A 17,199-nucleotide genomic window follows, 5' to 3' on the forward strand; every position below is an offset into this window, starting at 1 on the left:
CTCAGAAGGAGTCACTCAAAAGTGCTCAACTATGATTGAAAGATGTAGTTATTTGTATTTATCACAATTATAATGTGTTTGTGGTTAATACAGTGGTTCTCAATCCCGTTCCTCTCACCCCCAACACCCCCCCCCCCCACACACACACACACACACACTCTGCCCATTTTGTTTGTATCTCTTATCGCTCAATTCGACTGTAAGTGCCCTTCACAGGATATTCTGCCCTGATAAGGAAGCTTTCAATCCGAAAGGAGCGTACATGTTCAGTTTAAAGGGCACTGTTAATGGCATAGGGAACAAGGGAACATCGATACATCACTTCACGAGAAATGGAGTGGGAAATTTACATGTCATTGCGTATCACTCCAGTACTTGAACAAGTTCAAATAAAATAAAGGCGTTAAAAAAAGGTTGAGGCTTCAGGATTTTTATTGAGTTTAATTAGCCCCATGTGTGGTTTGTACGCCAGGCCCGGGATTGAGAACCACTGGGTTAATTGACAATAATTTGTATGTTTTGTTCTTGTTTATGTCCCTGTTTGCCATTGTAGAGGAGGATGATGGGTGATTAGAGGTGGATCCTGAGGTACCAGAGATGGTATTATCATCGGTGCGTGAATGAACGTTTCTGATCCATGCAGGTTATTAAAGATTAAGACTGCTTTACAACCTCATCTAGCAGGATTTCTGCTGAAAGTCGAGAATCTGCTCCCTGGGCCGTGATGTGTCCATGTGTGAGGGATAAAGAGTTGTGTCCTATACTGAACTGTGATATACTCAGTTGATGGTGTCTCTCGCCCTCGAAGGAGTTCAACGTCACCTTGGTCCTTCTCTCAGTCCAGTGCTCGCTCCGATAACATCAGTCTCCACTAAGGGAGGCTTATCACTGAGCCAGGCCTGCCATTGTGTTTATGGCTGTGCTTTGAATCAGTAAGACCCCTCTAATATATATCTGCAGGGCTCGTAAAGGAGCCGGTGTATAGCTTTTATTGACTCCTCTGGAAGACATTGGAGACGTAGATCAAAAGGAATGCACTCCAAAATGCTTTTGTTTGGGGACGAATATACTTTCATTTAAGAACAAACGGTTTGCGTGCTGTCTTCTCCTTTGAGTAGTAAATGTGGAAAAAGGACACTGTGTCTGCACTTTTGTTCCTTTTAGGTACTAATTTGTCCCTTTTAGGTACTAATATGTACCATTAAGGTACCAATATGCACCCTTTAGGTACAAAAATGTAACTTTTAAAAAGGTACAGCCCCAGTGACAGCTTTCGTACCTTTTTTTCTGAGAGTGTGTGCTGTTGCTGTTTGTTTATGTCAATTGCTCTGCTCTAAAACCTAAGCTGCTTTTCCACTTTTGGGCCAAACCATTCTCTTTGCTTAACCGTTCCATTCCGTGCTGATCCGGCCCAGCCGATATGGATATGGTTTCATTTTCCACTGTGGGGCTGATAATGGAGCTCTTTGGAATGTAGTACAGATGCATCAGTTGTTGGTAATGCAAGAGTTTACAGATGATATTAAATGTAAATAGCCACGTTATGGAGGATAATCAGATATTTATTTTAATTGTATTATAAATTTGTGTTTACATTGCGCAAATAGTGGATTTAGCCAGCTACAGAGAAACTGGCAATCAGGCAACAGACAAGTGACCAATCCTGATTTGCGATGTCACTTACACGCATTCTACCAGCAAACGTTAGCCAACCGCGCTGAAAACTGTTTGTAATCGTGCCGTGCCGAACCAGGCTCAAGTGGAAAATAACTGGAACCTTTCCTTACCATTCTTATAACCGTTCAGCCTAAAAGTGAAAAATGCTCTAGTGGGCATTTTAGGAAGAAGGTTGTTTAAAAAGGTACTTCCTAAGTTAGCTTGTTTTAGCCAAATTCTAAAGCAGCGTCACATGTGTCATTCGCAGAGAATGCAATTCCAGAATCTGCTGCAACAAGTTCAGTGGAAAAAATAACAATAGAAATAATAAAAATAATAATTATAACAAACATTTCATTCAGTACCAGTATCAATACAAATACTTTAGTGTGATTTAAACTTAAATTTTACCCAATATTTCTGTATTCTTATGCTTAAGGCCCTGTCCCAAATGGCACATGCAGTCTTTGTTTTTATTTACATTACATTTAGATATTTTTTTAATATATTTAATTGAATTATATATTTCATTTTTTTATCATTTATAATATAGCTGAGATACAATTTTTTATTTTGCTTATATACTGTTTTTATTAATATTTTAATAGGCTTTTTATATATATATTTTCAGTTTTTATTTAATTTCAGTTTAATATTTAGTAATTATTTAAAATATTTTCTTTTTTTAATTTTAGTTAGTTGTTTTAGTACTTAAACTTATTTCAGTAAGTTCCCAAATCAGCATTTCTAATTTTCATTCAGTGTAGGTTTTTCAGCTTATGTTTATTGTTTTTAAATAAACATAAGATTATGTTTTTTAATGAATGTTTTTTTAATATTTTTAGTTAATGGTAATACTGATCAGAACATGACCCAGGCCATTCAGTTTGCAAAACCCCTATGAGTCTTCCATGAGGATTTATTGGGAGTGCTGTTTGTTTGGTTGATGTAGACCATTCCAAATGAGCCACAAGGTTTCATGATGGTTAGGATGCTGGTTTAAAAGGCAGTATGTAGTAAGGCAGCTCACTTGGGTTTGAAAGAGTACTTATGTCTACTTATGGTGTACTGTCTAGCTGCTGCTCCGTGTCTTTTCTCTCTCTCTCTTTCTCTCTCTCTCTCTCTCTCTCTCTCTCTCTCTCTCTCTCTCTCTCTCTCTCTCTCTCTCTCAGTCTGGTAATGAATGCCCCCGCTGCAGGCTCCCAGAGGCAGTCAGACTGGAACAATTATAATCTTCCCAGCGCACCCGAGACCGCGGCCCCGCCCGCATGTAACACCATTAATTGCATTGTTACGTGTTATTGTACCGAGTGGCACTGTCGTCTTGAGTGCTGTTTACTAATGAAACGCGTTGCGCAGCGAGACAGTTTGTGCTCATTTAACGTGGCTATTAAACCTAAAGCAGCAATATACTGATCCCTCCCTCCTTTTGGGATTGAGGAAAAAGAAAGAAAGAAAAACTACAACTGAAGAGTTCCCGTGAGGCGCACCTTCATTAGGAGCCTGTTAGAGTGGCCTGAGTGAACAGGAAGAAGTTTCCTTTCCCCCGCCAGCACATAACCCTCTTAAAAAAGGTTCATTGCAGTACTTTAGGTTCAGCAAAGAACCCTTTTCTTCTCAAGAACCACTTTTTTGCTGGATAGTAGGTTTGTCGTGGTACCACAGTTTCAGTAGTCAACAATTCTCGATACAGAAACGAATATGCACAGCAGAAAGAATATGCAATCTTTATTTAAAAAAATTTAATATTAATTTACATTAAACTTTAAATTAAACACTAAACATTTCAATGTGATTGTTTTTCAAGGAATTTATTCAATAATAAATTAAGAATTAAGCAAAGGAACAATTAAAAACAATGTGTTTATTTATCTATTTATCCTATAGCCTGAGATGTTGTACTTTTATTTTATTTCAGTTAATTGACTGTACATGAATACCCTGGCAAGACAGTCTTTTTGATCACGTAATGCATTTGAACGTTAACATGCAAACACACCTGTTGGTCAGGACTTTTATTGACTTGTTACCAGACTTTTTGATATCCTCACTTGAAAGAGTTCTTGAGTAAAGTTGGCTGTTTGGTTCTTAGGAGATCTGAGTTCTTGATGTCACATTTGAGAGTTTCTTCATGCAAGTGTCTATATAGCACCAGTAGACAAACAAAAAAACAAAAGAATAGTAAGTTCTCATACTTTAGTGACATGATCGGATTAGTGAAACCCATTTTGTTTCTAACTGGACACTGAAACCTTTATTATTATTACTGTCTAAACTTTGTGTCCAACTGTGGCCCGCTGATCAGCTGAATTGAGTGCTTTGGGTGAGCAGTGTCTTAATTTTCATTAAGTGCCCTCTCCCCTTGAGGCTCTGCATCCTTGGACTCAGCTGCTAACTGGGTTTCCCTTGTCACCGATACACTGGCAAATTCAATTTCCTGTCTCCCGGGTGTTCTCCGCAGGGCCTGAGCCGAAGCTGGCAACAACAGGGACTTACTCCATCATAATGCCGCCCCAGGTTGAGTGTGGTGACTAGGATACAGTGACCCACCATCCTCCTGTGTTTCCTGTTGAGATACGCCTGTACATGTGTCTGGGAGTTGTGCGGACATTTTTCTCTGTTCGCGCCTCTGTCATTGGGATTAGATTAGCCTGTACTCTCATGCCTGGATGCTTTGCTGTATTAGCTGAGACCCAGCAGGGCAGTGGCATTCATGGGGAGATGGCCGGTTTCTGCAATAGAGATAAAGCTGCTGGATTTCAAATCACACTATGCTCACTGACCTTCTGTGAAATGTTAAACCTCAGCCCAGCTCGACTGCCGTGCAATCTCACCGTCTGGCAAGCGTCACAAAGAAGATATAAACCTATGGGAGGAGAATTCTGAGGGAATTTGAATGTCAAGGTGTGTGTCTATGTGTGTCCACATGGTTTAAACGCTCCATGGTAGCCGGGTCCATTTGATTTGCTGTGTGATAATACCGGGCTCTGTGGTGTAGTGGGTCATATGCATCAACACAGCAGCTCTGTCAGATTTGCTATCGTCAAATGCGTTTCATCTCTGCCGGGTTGGGAGCTGCAGCCATTCTGATCTTATCACCGTATGTCCCCTCCAGCCCCACACAGGCCTGTTCTGGGTGGTGGTTGCTTAATGGTTGTGGATCGCAACTGCTGTCACAAAGGTCCCTGGTTTAATTCAAAGTAGAAACTGAAATCATAATCCTGATGTGTTACAGTTTAGTCATTGCTAATTGGGATTTCCACATGTGTAATTTGCTGCGTGACGGGTGCGGCATGGATGTAACTATTATACAAATGAAACCTCTCCAGTTGACTAGCAGAGCATTCATTTCATTCGTTTGTTAAATAAGAGGTGATCTGGCGCTGGAATATGTTGTCTTTGAAGTCATGCTGAGCGTTCGTTGCGGCTGTTATCATTGGCGGAACGCAACTGTGCTCTCTTGGCGCTCGTGCACTTCACACAGACGAGCGCTTCAATCTATCCCGTTGCGGAGACTCTCTATTAGTTACGATGAAATCACAAAACAAAATGCATACAAACATGTCCATGCTCTTGACGTACTATCGCTGATGAACATCTTTAGTTGTAATGAGAGAAAGAAAAAAAAACTATACTAGGGTGGATTAGAACCCAGAAACACTAAAACACTATTTTGTAGTATATTTTGTAATATTTTGTAAATGACACAATTAACAAAAGTTCTACTGCCAGACCATTAAGGCACACAAGCATTTGAAGCAAATATATGTATTTATTCTCTGATCTGAAGAATCTCGCGACTAACAATTGTATTATAGTAGATGGAAGGATGAAACTGGAAGGATGACTTCTATGGCGATACATTAAACTCAATGTACTATTGAAATTGATCTCTGGACATTGTAATATTATTTTTTTCTGCAAGCGCAAAGAGAAGTCCAGTGCTGTTTATAGAGAGGCCGACCTGAGATCCAAACCCTGCTGTCAGAATGCTAGTGGTGGAGGCTGCATTGCTTCATGAGGGGGTTGGTAGATGTGATCGAGATCCATTAAGCGTGATTACATTATGGATATAAATCCACATCTGAACACAGCATGTACTTTTATGAAGATCCATTACAACATTTATTCAAAGCTCTTGTTCAATTTGTACCTTTCTTTGCCTCTGATGTATCCAATAAGGAAATCCAGGGGAGAAAAAAAAAAAAGAATGAAACTGTGGTGGTAATAAGCTGAGATGCGGTGGAAATCGGACTGTTTTAATGGGGTCTCAGATTCCGATGGAAATGAAGAGAAATGGTGGTGATCCTCTGGGGTTTACGGGTGAAAGAATTAACACAGCTTGTCACTCTGTCCCAGCCATCCTCCCGTTACCAGGGTAACGGACGCCCGTGTGGCTCGGACTAACCAAAGTGACACAGTTCTCGCTGCAGCCTGACTGAACCTCTCCTCACGGACAGGAATTGGAGTTTCTATCTCAACAGAACAGTGCTAATCTACCCTAATGACCTCTGTGGGGAAAATATATGCAGCCTCTGACACTATCAATTCTTTGTTTCTGCTTTAATGAGCTCTCAGCTAGGTAGAACATTCACGTAATCTGCTTATTGTCCGCAGTGAGATAGAACAATTTTAGAATATCATATCTTAAATCCAGCTTTGTGTGCTTAAATTAGAACAGGATCATTTAGATACTACTGAAATGACAGATACTACTAAAATTACAGAATTAACAATAAGAACACTTTCTTGTTGATCATATTTCTTTTCTAGTAAATAACCTTGTTAGGATTTCAAACAGGAAGGCTTAGGAAGGGGACATTAAGGGGAAAACCGTAGTGTTGGAGACTAAATTTAGCGATTCTACTGAGTAAGCTATATTTAACAGTAGCATGACAGTTTCTCAGTCGTTTCTGAAATACTGCAGGTTTTTCAAGAGACTTTTTCCAACTAGTAGCAGTGTAGCGCAACCACAAAGCTACATTGCTGTTTACAGTGACACTTGCATTTGCATGTGGTTTTACTGCCGAGTGAGTTGAGGCAATAATCAGACATGCTCTCATATGTAGCACTGGAAAATCTGATTCTAATGTAAATGAACTGATGAAAAAAAAGTTCACCAATTTGAGGCTCTGGATAGTATTTTATAGGGGTGTAAGAAAAAATCGATACACTTGAGTATCGCGATATTTTATTTTGCAATACTGTATCGATTTTCAAAAACGCAATATCGATTTTTTTATTTTTTTTTTACGTCCAAAAATATTCATGGTAAGACCGTAAGACAGTGGTTCACGTTTATGTTGTTTAAATCCCTACCACTAGATAGCTATGCTGAGACGCACCACTAGTGTCCTCGCCAGGCTCGCCTATAACGGTGCGTGTCCACTGGACATTTTTAGGATTGACAGCGGACCGGAGAAAGCGTTGAGAGCGACCGAGAGCGTCAAAAAGTTGGGCAGTTTCTTTATACAAATATCAAGCGAAAAACGCAGTCGGCAGCCAATTGCTGCGAGGTTCGGGATGTGACGTCTGTCTTGAGAGTTTAAACATATGAAAATTGTGCCGGAGTTTATGCTGGATTTAGTGCGTAAATCATTTTGTTTACAAATTAGACGTTGTGCAGTTGTTATATATATGTTAAATATTTCATTTTGGATGTGTTTATTGTGATTATATTGGCTGGTTTTATAAAAGTTTATACAATTGAAAGGATATCTTTGCTTGGTACATTTGGAAACAAAGCTTGTCTATTTCTAAATGTAATCGCGTGCATCATTCGCACCAAACGCGAAAAGAGCATCTGGCGCGAGTGATTTCAATGTTAAGTCAATGCAAAGACGCGTTTACGCGCGTCTGGAGGTCCTGCGGCACGAGGCGTTTAGCGCGGCGCGGTTCGCCTCATTCGCGCGTCCAGTTATCACATAAAACTTGATTTCAATATATGACACATTCATTTTGTTCACTTTCATCCACTTTCATTCATTTTTGTCCAGTTCACGTTGTTGTTTTGTATTGTGACGGGCTATGTATTTTCTTTTATTATGGCCTACTTGAGCATATAAAAATTTGCTCACTAAGAACCTGTGAACCACAATCCCAAATTGGCAGTTTGATTTTCTGTGTACTGAATTGTTTACCTAAAGTAAACTTCTTTTTCTTTTATGCACATCATGTCTTTTTTAAATATTTTTAATATATTTTACTTTAAAAAAATCCCAATATATCGCCTTATGCACAGTATCGAAATATATTGCAATATATTGAATCGTGACCCATGTATCGTGATACGTATCGTATCGCCAGATTCTTGCCAATACACAGCCCTAGTATTTTACGTCTTATATTTATAGCAGAATACTAATATTTAGTTAATCTTTCAACTTTGTTGTATAAATTAGGATATATATTAACAATGTTACCCTTTTTGAGATTTTTATTTATTTATTCAAAAACTCAGCATTTATCTGCCAAAATTGATGCTATGATTAAATTGTAAATGACATATATAATTATTATTATATTTCTAAAATAAATATTAAATATATTGCTTTATTACGTAATATTATTTTACTGTATTTAGCCTAATTATCATCTTTTATAAAATATTATATTTTTTCAAATATTTAAGAAAAGGATAATAATACATATATGCATTCTATATGCAAAACTATTTGCTATTGTATTTGTATTTGCTATTTGAAATTTTAAATGGCTACTAACTAGCCATCTCTTTCAGCATTGCTTTTTGTCAGTAGTCAGTTACAGTAGCAGTTTAGAGTAACTTGACTATACTACTTTAAAGTGTAGCTTGGTAGGCTATGGATTCAAAGTTTCTAACGCAACATTTGAAAGGATACTATTCAGCCAGACCTTCATTAATATACCAGATGTGTTCAGATACAGTTTAAGATATGGTTTGCTCTCACCTCTTTCACAGAGGGTAAAATGAGGCTGTTTTCTGGGGTTGATGGAAGAGGAGACAATGTCTCAAACTACATATTTTCAAAGTTGACTAGTGTTTTTAGGATGTGTTTTTAAAAATTGAAATATTTTTAAATGGTACGAGATGGCCAGACACATCCACCTGAATGTTGTTGAATAAATCTGAACCTGTATTAAACCTGGAACATTGCTGGTTTTGACTCCGAGTCAGTTGTGTGAACCAGCATAGTGAAATTGTTCACAGAGTTTTTGGCTTTGATTAAATACACTTGGTAGATTAATCAAAAGAGTGGTTGTAAATCATTTCTGCAAGTACTAACCCATGATAACCGTGTTAAGCTGTGGAAACTCTTGCTCAATACTTGGCTCTGGGCATAACAATACTGTGAGCAAAGCGCTGCACAGACCAGCTGTAATCAAAAGCTCTAGTTTCAAATGGGATAAAAAGACTCACTGCAACTTTTGCAATGTTTTTTTTTTCATGCCAAGATTAAAGCCCTTTGATTATTTCTTGTGTAATTGGGGCTATTTGAACGCCAAATAGTGGTTTTGTGTCTGCTTAGTCGAGGCTTTGAATTGGACATGTTTTTTTTTGCTTTGAGCCGTATGAAATCTCTACCTGCCACTTCTCTGTTGTGGAGTGATAAGAGAACTGCTTTAAAAACAGGCTGAGTGCAGCTATTTACTGCCTCTGCGGCAGAGAGAACGTGACCTTTCACCTCTCCCTCGTTCCTCGAGTATTGACAGCACATGACTTTTTGTTCGTCCAAGACTGGATTTGTTTTCAAAGCGCCGAACGTGGATTACCTGCTTCAAGAAAATGCCAGGAGTCCTCCAGCTAAGTCTTCTTCTGTTTGTTTTTCACATGTAAATGATGTTACTTGTGGCGGTTTTCATTGAAACATGTCTCTGCAGCTCATAGGAGCTAACAGGCCTGCGTCCAATCGGATACGGGGGGGCGGGGCTTTGGCAGTCAGGTTAGTGGGGCATAACATGTAATTCCACAAGAGGAGGGGTTTCCGAAGGTCACACCCTTTCAGGGAATTCTCACAGGTAAACACTCCGAGCAGATGAGTCAAGGCTTGCCGGGACTTTGACGTAGGCTGTGGAGTGTTTATGCCCTCAAAAGCAAGATATTACGTACTTCGGAGTGCCTCGGTATTATGGGTACCGTGGTGTGAGATTACACATAAATGTCTTTCTGTCTAGAGGGAAGGAAAGTGTTTGTCACAAGAGCCGAGAGAAGCCTACGCCAAGCTTATGAATGAAATCTCAGAGCAGGTACAGAGTTTATTTTTACTTTCTCACAGGCACATTTATATGTCAGATGGATATTAAGTGTGATGTGTGTTGGAATCAAGGGTCTTGTGGGGATGGATGGCAGTTGTTTTGATGTAAAGCTGAAGTATCCTTAAATCTGATTACTTGCAGTGTAGTCTTTTTTCTTTATGCTTTTACCCTCCAGCAACAAAATAAACTCTTCTAGGAAACTCCACTTGTTCAAACCCCATTGACAGGTTTGCATGAAGAGAGAAAAAGATTTAGGTAGGAGTACTTGGTCCAGTACGCAATGACCAAACAACTGCATAGAGATGGGTTGAAAACACCTTAGTAAATGCATAGTAACATCCTGGCTACAACCCAAACATAATGAACGTTTTGCACATTCACATTTTCTTCTGATGTTGTAAAAATCTAGTTTAGTCTCATTTTAATCATTTGTTGAGAATGTACCGTGTTAGAAGTCAAGTTGTACATAAAGTTTACTTTTTTTTGTTTTTGTGGCTGAGTGACTCAGTGAGCGATTTATTACCAGCATGAATAGACTCATTACTTGTTCTTGACCCACTTTAAATGAGTTTTGTGCTTGTTTTAACGCAGCTCTCCCAATCAAGCGAGCAAAACAATGACAGTTTGGCAGTCGCTCGGCTTGTAACATCAGGACGGTCCGTGTCTGCATGTTGAATAGAGGATCTCTCTTGGCACTCGTGTATGCGGTTAATAGTCAGATGTTAAGATGGGTGATGAGGGAACAAAGTCCTGTTCTTTGTCATTGTGTTGTCTTTGTTATGTCAGTCATACTGGCATGCAAATGAACATAGCTGTTCATAGAAGATCGTTATGCATTTTAACACATGGCAGACACGAGCGGACGTTAATTTATTCAAGCTCCAACGGCCGGTTGCTTGCATATGCATATGTACAGTATATGACTATATTAAACACTAACTGCATGTATGCATGCATTTAATCACTGATTTATGATGAGGCTGCCAAACAAATGTTGATTTAGACAGGCAGATGGTATTTGGGCTCTGATCAGAGCATCATGCCTAATTATCTGTAGCTTTAACCCACCCTCTGTGATCTGGTTTTCTGTCATCTGGACGCATGACTGGAGCACATTTATAGCTATTTGCCAGAGAAACACAATCTCAGAGAAACAAACCTGAGCCTGGACATCAGATACAATGTGTCATTCACAACTATGTGGGAAACGGTATACGTACATGCTTTTCCTTTATTTTTGGCCAAATCATTGTTCTATTTTGGTTCATGGGCCCACACATGGCTGTGCTCACACATGGCAGGTTTGGTTGGATTAAAACAAACTCTGGTGCAATTGCTCTGTTAGTGCGGTTCATTTGAATAAGTGTGAGCGCTGCCATCCAAACCCTGGTGCGCACCAAACAAGCTGACCGAGATCCCTGAAAAGGTGGGTCTCGGCCCACTTCCAAACGTACTCTGGTGCAGTTTGACTGAAATATGAACGCAACACGAACCAAAGACATGTAAACAAACCAAAAACAGGACATGATGTCACAATATGCAACCCTAAAAGGGAAAGAATGCTTAAGCATACATGTTTTTTCTCATCATAGTCGCGAAGTTGCCCATCACAGTTCGGTACAGGTATCAGAACCGCGTCTCCTTGCAGCAGATCTTCGTTTGTGTGTGTGACGGAGGGATTCCTGCCGCTGTTTTGACTCCTTCACACATTTTATAAGCTCTTCACAAGTTCTCAGCTCCATCATATACCATCATATCTATGCACATACACTAAACGCATTTGGTCCAGAACACCGTATTTTTTTGGATGTTCGACAAGTTGCTTCACAAAATATACGCCATAAAAGCCTTTTTTTTTGTTGTGTCTTTAGTTTCTTTGTTAAAAATTACAGTGTGAACACTAAGTGAACCAGGACTAAATGTATAATTTTCTTTTTTGGCCTGGACCAAAAGAACCAAGAGAACTGGGGCCGTATTCACAAATAATTTTAAGGCTAAAAGTAGCTCCTAACTGGCGAATTTAGGAGCAACTCCTAAAAATAATGGGCGTGTCACTCGTAACTTTAGGACTCCTAATTTTTTTGACTAAGAGTAATTCACGAAGCATTTTAGCCCTAAAAGTAGCACCTAAGCCTGGGACAGCTTAAAAGAAGTCGAGAGGACTCCTAACTCACTAAGACCTATTCACAAACCGCTTTTTGTGGCATTTCACGTTGCGATGTTTTGAAATGCGTATACGGCGGCTACAGGAGCTTCCAATCGCGAGAGAACAATTTTGCATTGTAGGCATAACTGGATGCAATAACGCCACCAACACTAGGCTACTCATTGCATGTAAACTATTTGTAACGTTTCATTGTGAATCAAATTAAAATGTTCTTCTCTTTGCAAACGTAGGCAGAGGCATATAGTGACAGATTAATTCAATAATGTTGCAAAGATATTGCATCAATCCATATGTTTCATTAGGCTATTTGTTTTGCCTTACTCTTTATTCATTTAGGCTATTTATTCAGTTATTCACCATCTTCCGTCCTTCGCACTACTTGTGTAGCGCACGCATTCTCAGACCTGTCACCTGTCACTCATCATCGTAGGGGAGGTGTTTGGAATCAATCCCGCGTTACAATCATCAGCCAATCAAGGTGGTCACTTCAGTCAAGCTCGTGCATGAGTAATGACGTCATCCATAGCAACGAAGACTCACTCTTAGTTTAGGAGTTGTCATTTTTATTTACTAAGAGTAGGTCTGAAAGGCGTTGTGAATAACTTTTAAGAGAAAACTCCTAGCTAAAATCTTTTAGTGCGATTTAGGAGTACTCCTAGTGGTAAGATAAAATGCTTTGTGAATACGGCCCCTGACCTACAAATGTGAACACAGTGTTAAAGTTTGTATTTTGAGGCTAATGTCAAAATCATTGTTCTAGATTCTTGAGTTTCAATTCATGTTCAAATGTCATGTGGCTAGTGCAAGAGCTTCAAAATCACCCTCAAAGGAAATCTCTTCCATTGCTTGTTTCTTTTTGAGCTAAATGAAAGACTTTTGAAAGACAGCAAATGTGATGAAAATTTGTTTTCAAATAAATCAGGATGGATTACACTTCGTTGTCGTATGATACTCGAAAGTATTTTGCAAAAACTTTCTTTGATGTTGGAAATAATGGTCAAGAATTAAGTTTCGGGTCTCTCGGGACACTATTGGCAGTTGCCAGCAAATTAGGCCTAAACAGAGCCCTGCGTTGTCATGGCAACAGTACAATTAAATTACTTTACTGTCAGCTGTAATATAATTTTCCTGTGCAGCGGCTCACGGGACCGGAGCGCCCCATCGGAGGGTGAGTGAAATGAGCGCTCCTCATTGGAAAGATGCAGTACATTGATTTTTCATGAATGATTTTAGTGTCCGTGTTGCATTTCAATGTGCGGATGGCTAGTTTGAACATCGTGATTTCATTCCCTTTCAAAATGCTGCCTGCCCCACAGCGCTGAAGTATAATATTTAAGTATTTCTCTATTCTAAAAGACAAGCAGTTTGAAGCTGAGGTCACATTGTTTTAGAAAAACTTAATCTGCTCTTTGAAGAGGAAAAGCAATGTTTGCTTTTTGAAATATATTTTCATGGAATTATTTTGGGCAGTATTTAAATGTTTGATGTGAATTTCTAGTAATTGCTTTTATAGATGGATTGAGTGTGTTGAGCGAGAGAGTGAGACAAGAGAGACAGCGCCACATAAATTGATCTTTGTGATCATGGGGAAGGTCGCAGTCTGTTTTTCTGGTGTCATGTTCTGAGTATTTGATTCAGTGATTGACATCTTTCCCCTCTGTCAAACCCAGATTTTTATAGAATAGTGTTTTGAAATAGATCAGGGATGCCCAATCCCGTTCCCAGAGATCTACCTCCCTGCAAAGTCCAGCCTCCAACCTTGATCAAACACAACGCCACTTGCACTGAGCTTTTTGACCCACTTCCGTTTGGAAATAGTACATCTCTCTTAGATTAAATATTTGAATCATTCTGTGTCATTTTTCAATGTCAATCTTTTCAGTATGTACATGTTTATGCCCAAAATGCTATAATATTCAAAGTGGTTGACTGTCATTCTCCTCTACGCTGTGTGCGTTATTGATTAAATAGCCTAGCCTAGCCTATTTAACATCGTTACAGGCACGTCGCGATCATTCATTCATTCAACTATTTTAAAAGACTGGAATAAACACCAGCGCACACAAGGAATCCTTTTAATAGTCAATTTCATTTAAAAATGTAAACCCAACAGGTATAAAATGTCAGAAAGAGGAAAAAAAAGGTTAATGAGAAGACGAGCATAGGACTGCTGCAGGTTAGTGGATAAATATATTTAGCCTATTTATTATTCAGAATGCACAGTTGGAAAGAAAATATATTTATAGGAACATTTCAGCAGGCTCAAGATAATTAATACAGAGATCATTATCAATTGGCAGCCATTAAACATAGTGATAATCTGCATTCTCATGTATGTAGGTGTGCTGAACGCTCTAACCGGAAACTCCCGATATGTACTAACTAGAACGCGGAAGTAATTGTGCAAGTAGCAAAGTAGTAGATCTTCAGGAGTACCTGATAATTACAGACAGGTGTGTTTGATCAGGGTTGGAACCGAACTCTGCTGATAGGTGGATATCCAGGAATAGGATTGATTGTACACCCCTGACATAGTTAGTGAGATATTTTTAGGTTAGTAGTACTATAGCTGTCATTTTGTTTTAAAATGTGGAAAAGTCACAAACGAACTGGTTATGGTGACATATAAAATGGCAAGATTTACTGAATAATCTCAAATACCAGTTTCCTAGTTAAAAATTGGACATGAACACCCTCTCAAGTCGAAATTTGAATGCGATGAGCTCGTAATCAAAACTTTCCCATAGCACATGAAGCAGCATTAGCTCATATAATATATATATATATATATATATGATTTTTGATTCTTTCAATGTTTTGGCCAGTAGCCTATATGTTGATCTGTATTAGCTCATTTAAAACTGAAATCATTATCATTAATTTTCAGTTTATGATTTATGGTCATATGGTTTATGAATTAGTTTTTTGTGTTCTATTAATACAAATGAACTTTAGACAGTTTCCTTCATTCCTAATTGCCTCTGTCAATCCTGGGATTTTGTAGGTCAGTGGATAAAGGCATGGATCAGCAATTTAATATAAAGTATGATTTAAAGTATGGTGCAGTGGTAATGTTTATGGGTTCTAATCCACACTAATGTAACCCTTTACTTTCTATCCCTCTAAAAAATTTCTATTGTAATATATTTTAAAATGTAATTTATTCCTGTGATGGTAAAGCAGAATTTTCAGCATCATTACTCCAGTCTTCAGTGTCACATGATCCTTCAGAAATCATTCTAAAATGATGATTTGATGCTCCTTATTATCTTCAATGTTGAAAATGGTTGTTCTGCTCATTATTGATGTGGAAACCATTATTCATTCTTTAATAAATTGAAAGTTCAAAAGACAGACATTAATTTGAGATCAAAAACTTGTGTAACATTATAGCTGCATGCCTTTACTGTCACATTTAATCATTGTGTAACATTTGTCACATTATATATGTATTGATATCTTTATTTTTTATCTGTGTACAATTATAAAAAGAGCAACTGAGAGAACATAAAACAGACAGAGCAGATCAGTTGTAGATGACCTTGAGTATTATATTCCATTTACTTGAAATAGTTCACACTATAGCAAGGCTTCTTCAGTTGCTCTGTAGCTGTTCCATCTTCTCTGAGAGCTGACTGACGTGCCGTGCATTCTTGCTGTTGTCAGACTGATTCTCATTGCCTTGTTCTTTTAGTGCTCTCAGAGAATGCTTTGTCCCTTGGAGGTAAAGGCTGTGATCTGAACATTAAGTGATCTAAATCAACTTGCAAGACAGTCAGTCTGTAAACTTCTACAATAGCTTTGTATTGGATTTGGATTGTGCCTTTGCAAAGTATGTCTTAAGCCTGCTTTGTAGTCACTGACTCTGTTCCAAATGGTGCTCTTAATGTGTTTTATTTTCACCTTTGACGTTCTTTGATTGTGATCTTGTTCTCCTTGGTGTATTTCGTAGGAGCCTTGGTCTAAATGGGTCCGGTTATGCCTCCCAGTAAGAAGCTGGAAAGTTCCGGGGTCAGCGTCGCGAGCGGCCTGAGCCAGTTCTATCAGGCGAGCTCCATAACGCGCGCCCTACAGGAGGCCGAGGAAATGGACCTGGCTCTTCCCATCATCAAACTGGAGAAGGGCAGCGTGGAGGACGAGGAACTCACCAACCTCAACTGGCTCCATGAGAGCAAGAACCTGCTCAACAGCTTCGGTGACCCCGTGTTGAGAAGCGTCAGCCCTGTCCAGGACCTGGACGATGACACCCCACCCTCCCCGGCCCACTCGGATCTCCCTTACGACGCCAAGCAGAACCCCAACTGCAAACCTCCTTATTCGTTCAGCTGCCTCATCTTCATGGCAATAGAAGATGCCCCTTCTAAGAGACTGCCAGTTAAAGACATATACAACTGGATCCTGGAACACTTCCCTTACTTTGCCAACGCCCCCACGGGGTGGAAGAACTCAGTCAGGCACAATCTGTCCCTCAATAAGTGCTTTAAGAAGGTGGACAAGGACAGGAGTCAGGTAAGGATGCCAAAATCGTTCTGCATCAATCTTTAATTGCACCTACCTACAGTTTTTTTGTCAAGTGCCGCTGGGAATTACAGTTCATTTGCAGTGAATTCGTTTGAGCGGTTCATCAATGAACCATAAGATGATTTACCAATCAATCAGATTTTTAAAAACTTTAATAGAATATATTTTTAATATATATGTATATGTAAATAGGGTTTCTTAGTTGTAAGTTATACGTTATACTTAGTTATACTTAGTTGTAACCTTACTTGTAAAGTTATACGTTAACTTTGATGCTGTCACCCTACTTAAAATCCTTTTGTGACAGTAAGCTTTAATTAATCATTTAAAATATCTAGGCTAATGCTTTAGCTAATGTTAATGAATTGAACCTTATTGTTAATTATATATATATATATATATATATATATATATATAAAAGTTAAAAGCTTAAAAAGCTTTTAACTTGTATTCTAGCTAAGTACTTTTTCAAAAGAGTTGGTTTTTAAACGAGTGGCTTTGGAAATCTACACTGCAGGAGTGTGATGAACATGTCAATATTTAGGGGTGAGACTTATCTCGGTTTTAATATGGGTAAATGTTGATTGAATTGATTCCTGTAAGAGAACATTTTATATTGT

General features: G+C 38.7%; 1 protein-coding gene across 4 annotated transcripts in view; it reads left to right on the top strand.

Moving 5' to 3' along the window:
• foxn3 (forkhead box N3) overlaps positions 1–17,199 on the top strand; it is a 100,150-nt gene that overhangs the window by 18,526 nt on the left and 64,425 nt on the right. For 3 of the 4 annotated variants that reach the window (XM_079853401.1, XM_079853404.1, XM_079853403.1), the window contains one exon: positions 16,011–16,567. In XM_079853401.1, coding sequence (XP_079709527.1) covers positions 16,025–16,567 — 543 coding nt within the window. In that variant the 5' untranslated portion in view covers positions 16,011–16,024. Of the gene's footprint in view, positions 1–9,648; positions 9,883–16,010; positions 16,568–17,199 lie in introns of those variants that run through there. The other variant, XM_079853402.1, reaches the window with a different exon arrangement.

Source organism: Squalius cephalus (genome assembly GCF_949319135.1).
Source record: "Squalius cephalus genome assembly, chromosome: 20".
NCBI lineage: Eukaryota > Metazoa > Chordata > Actinopteri > Cypriniformes > Leuciscidae > Squalius > Squalius cephalus.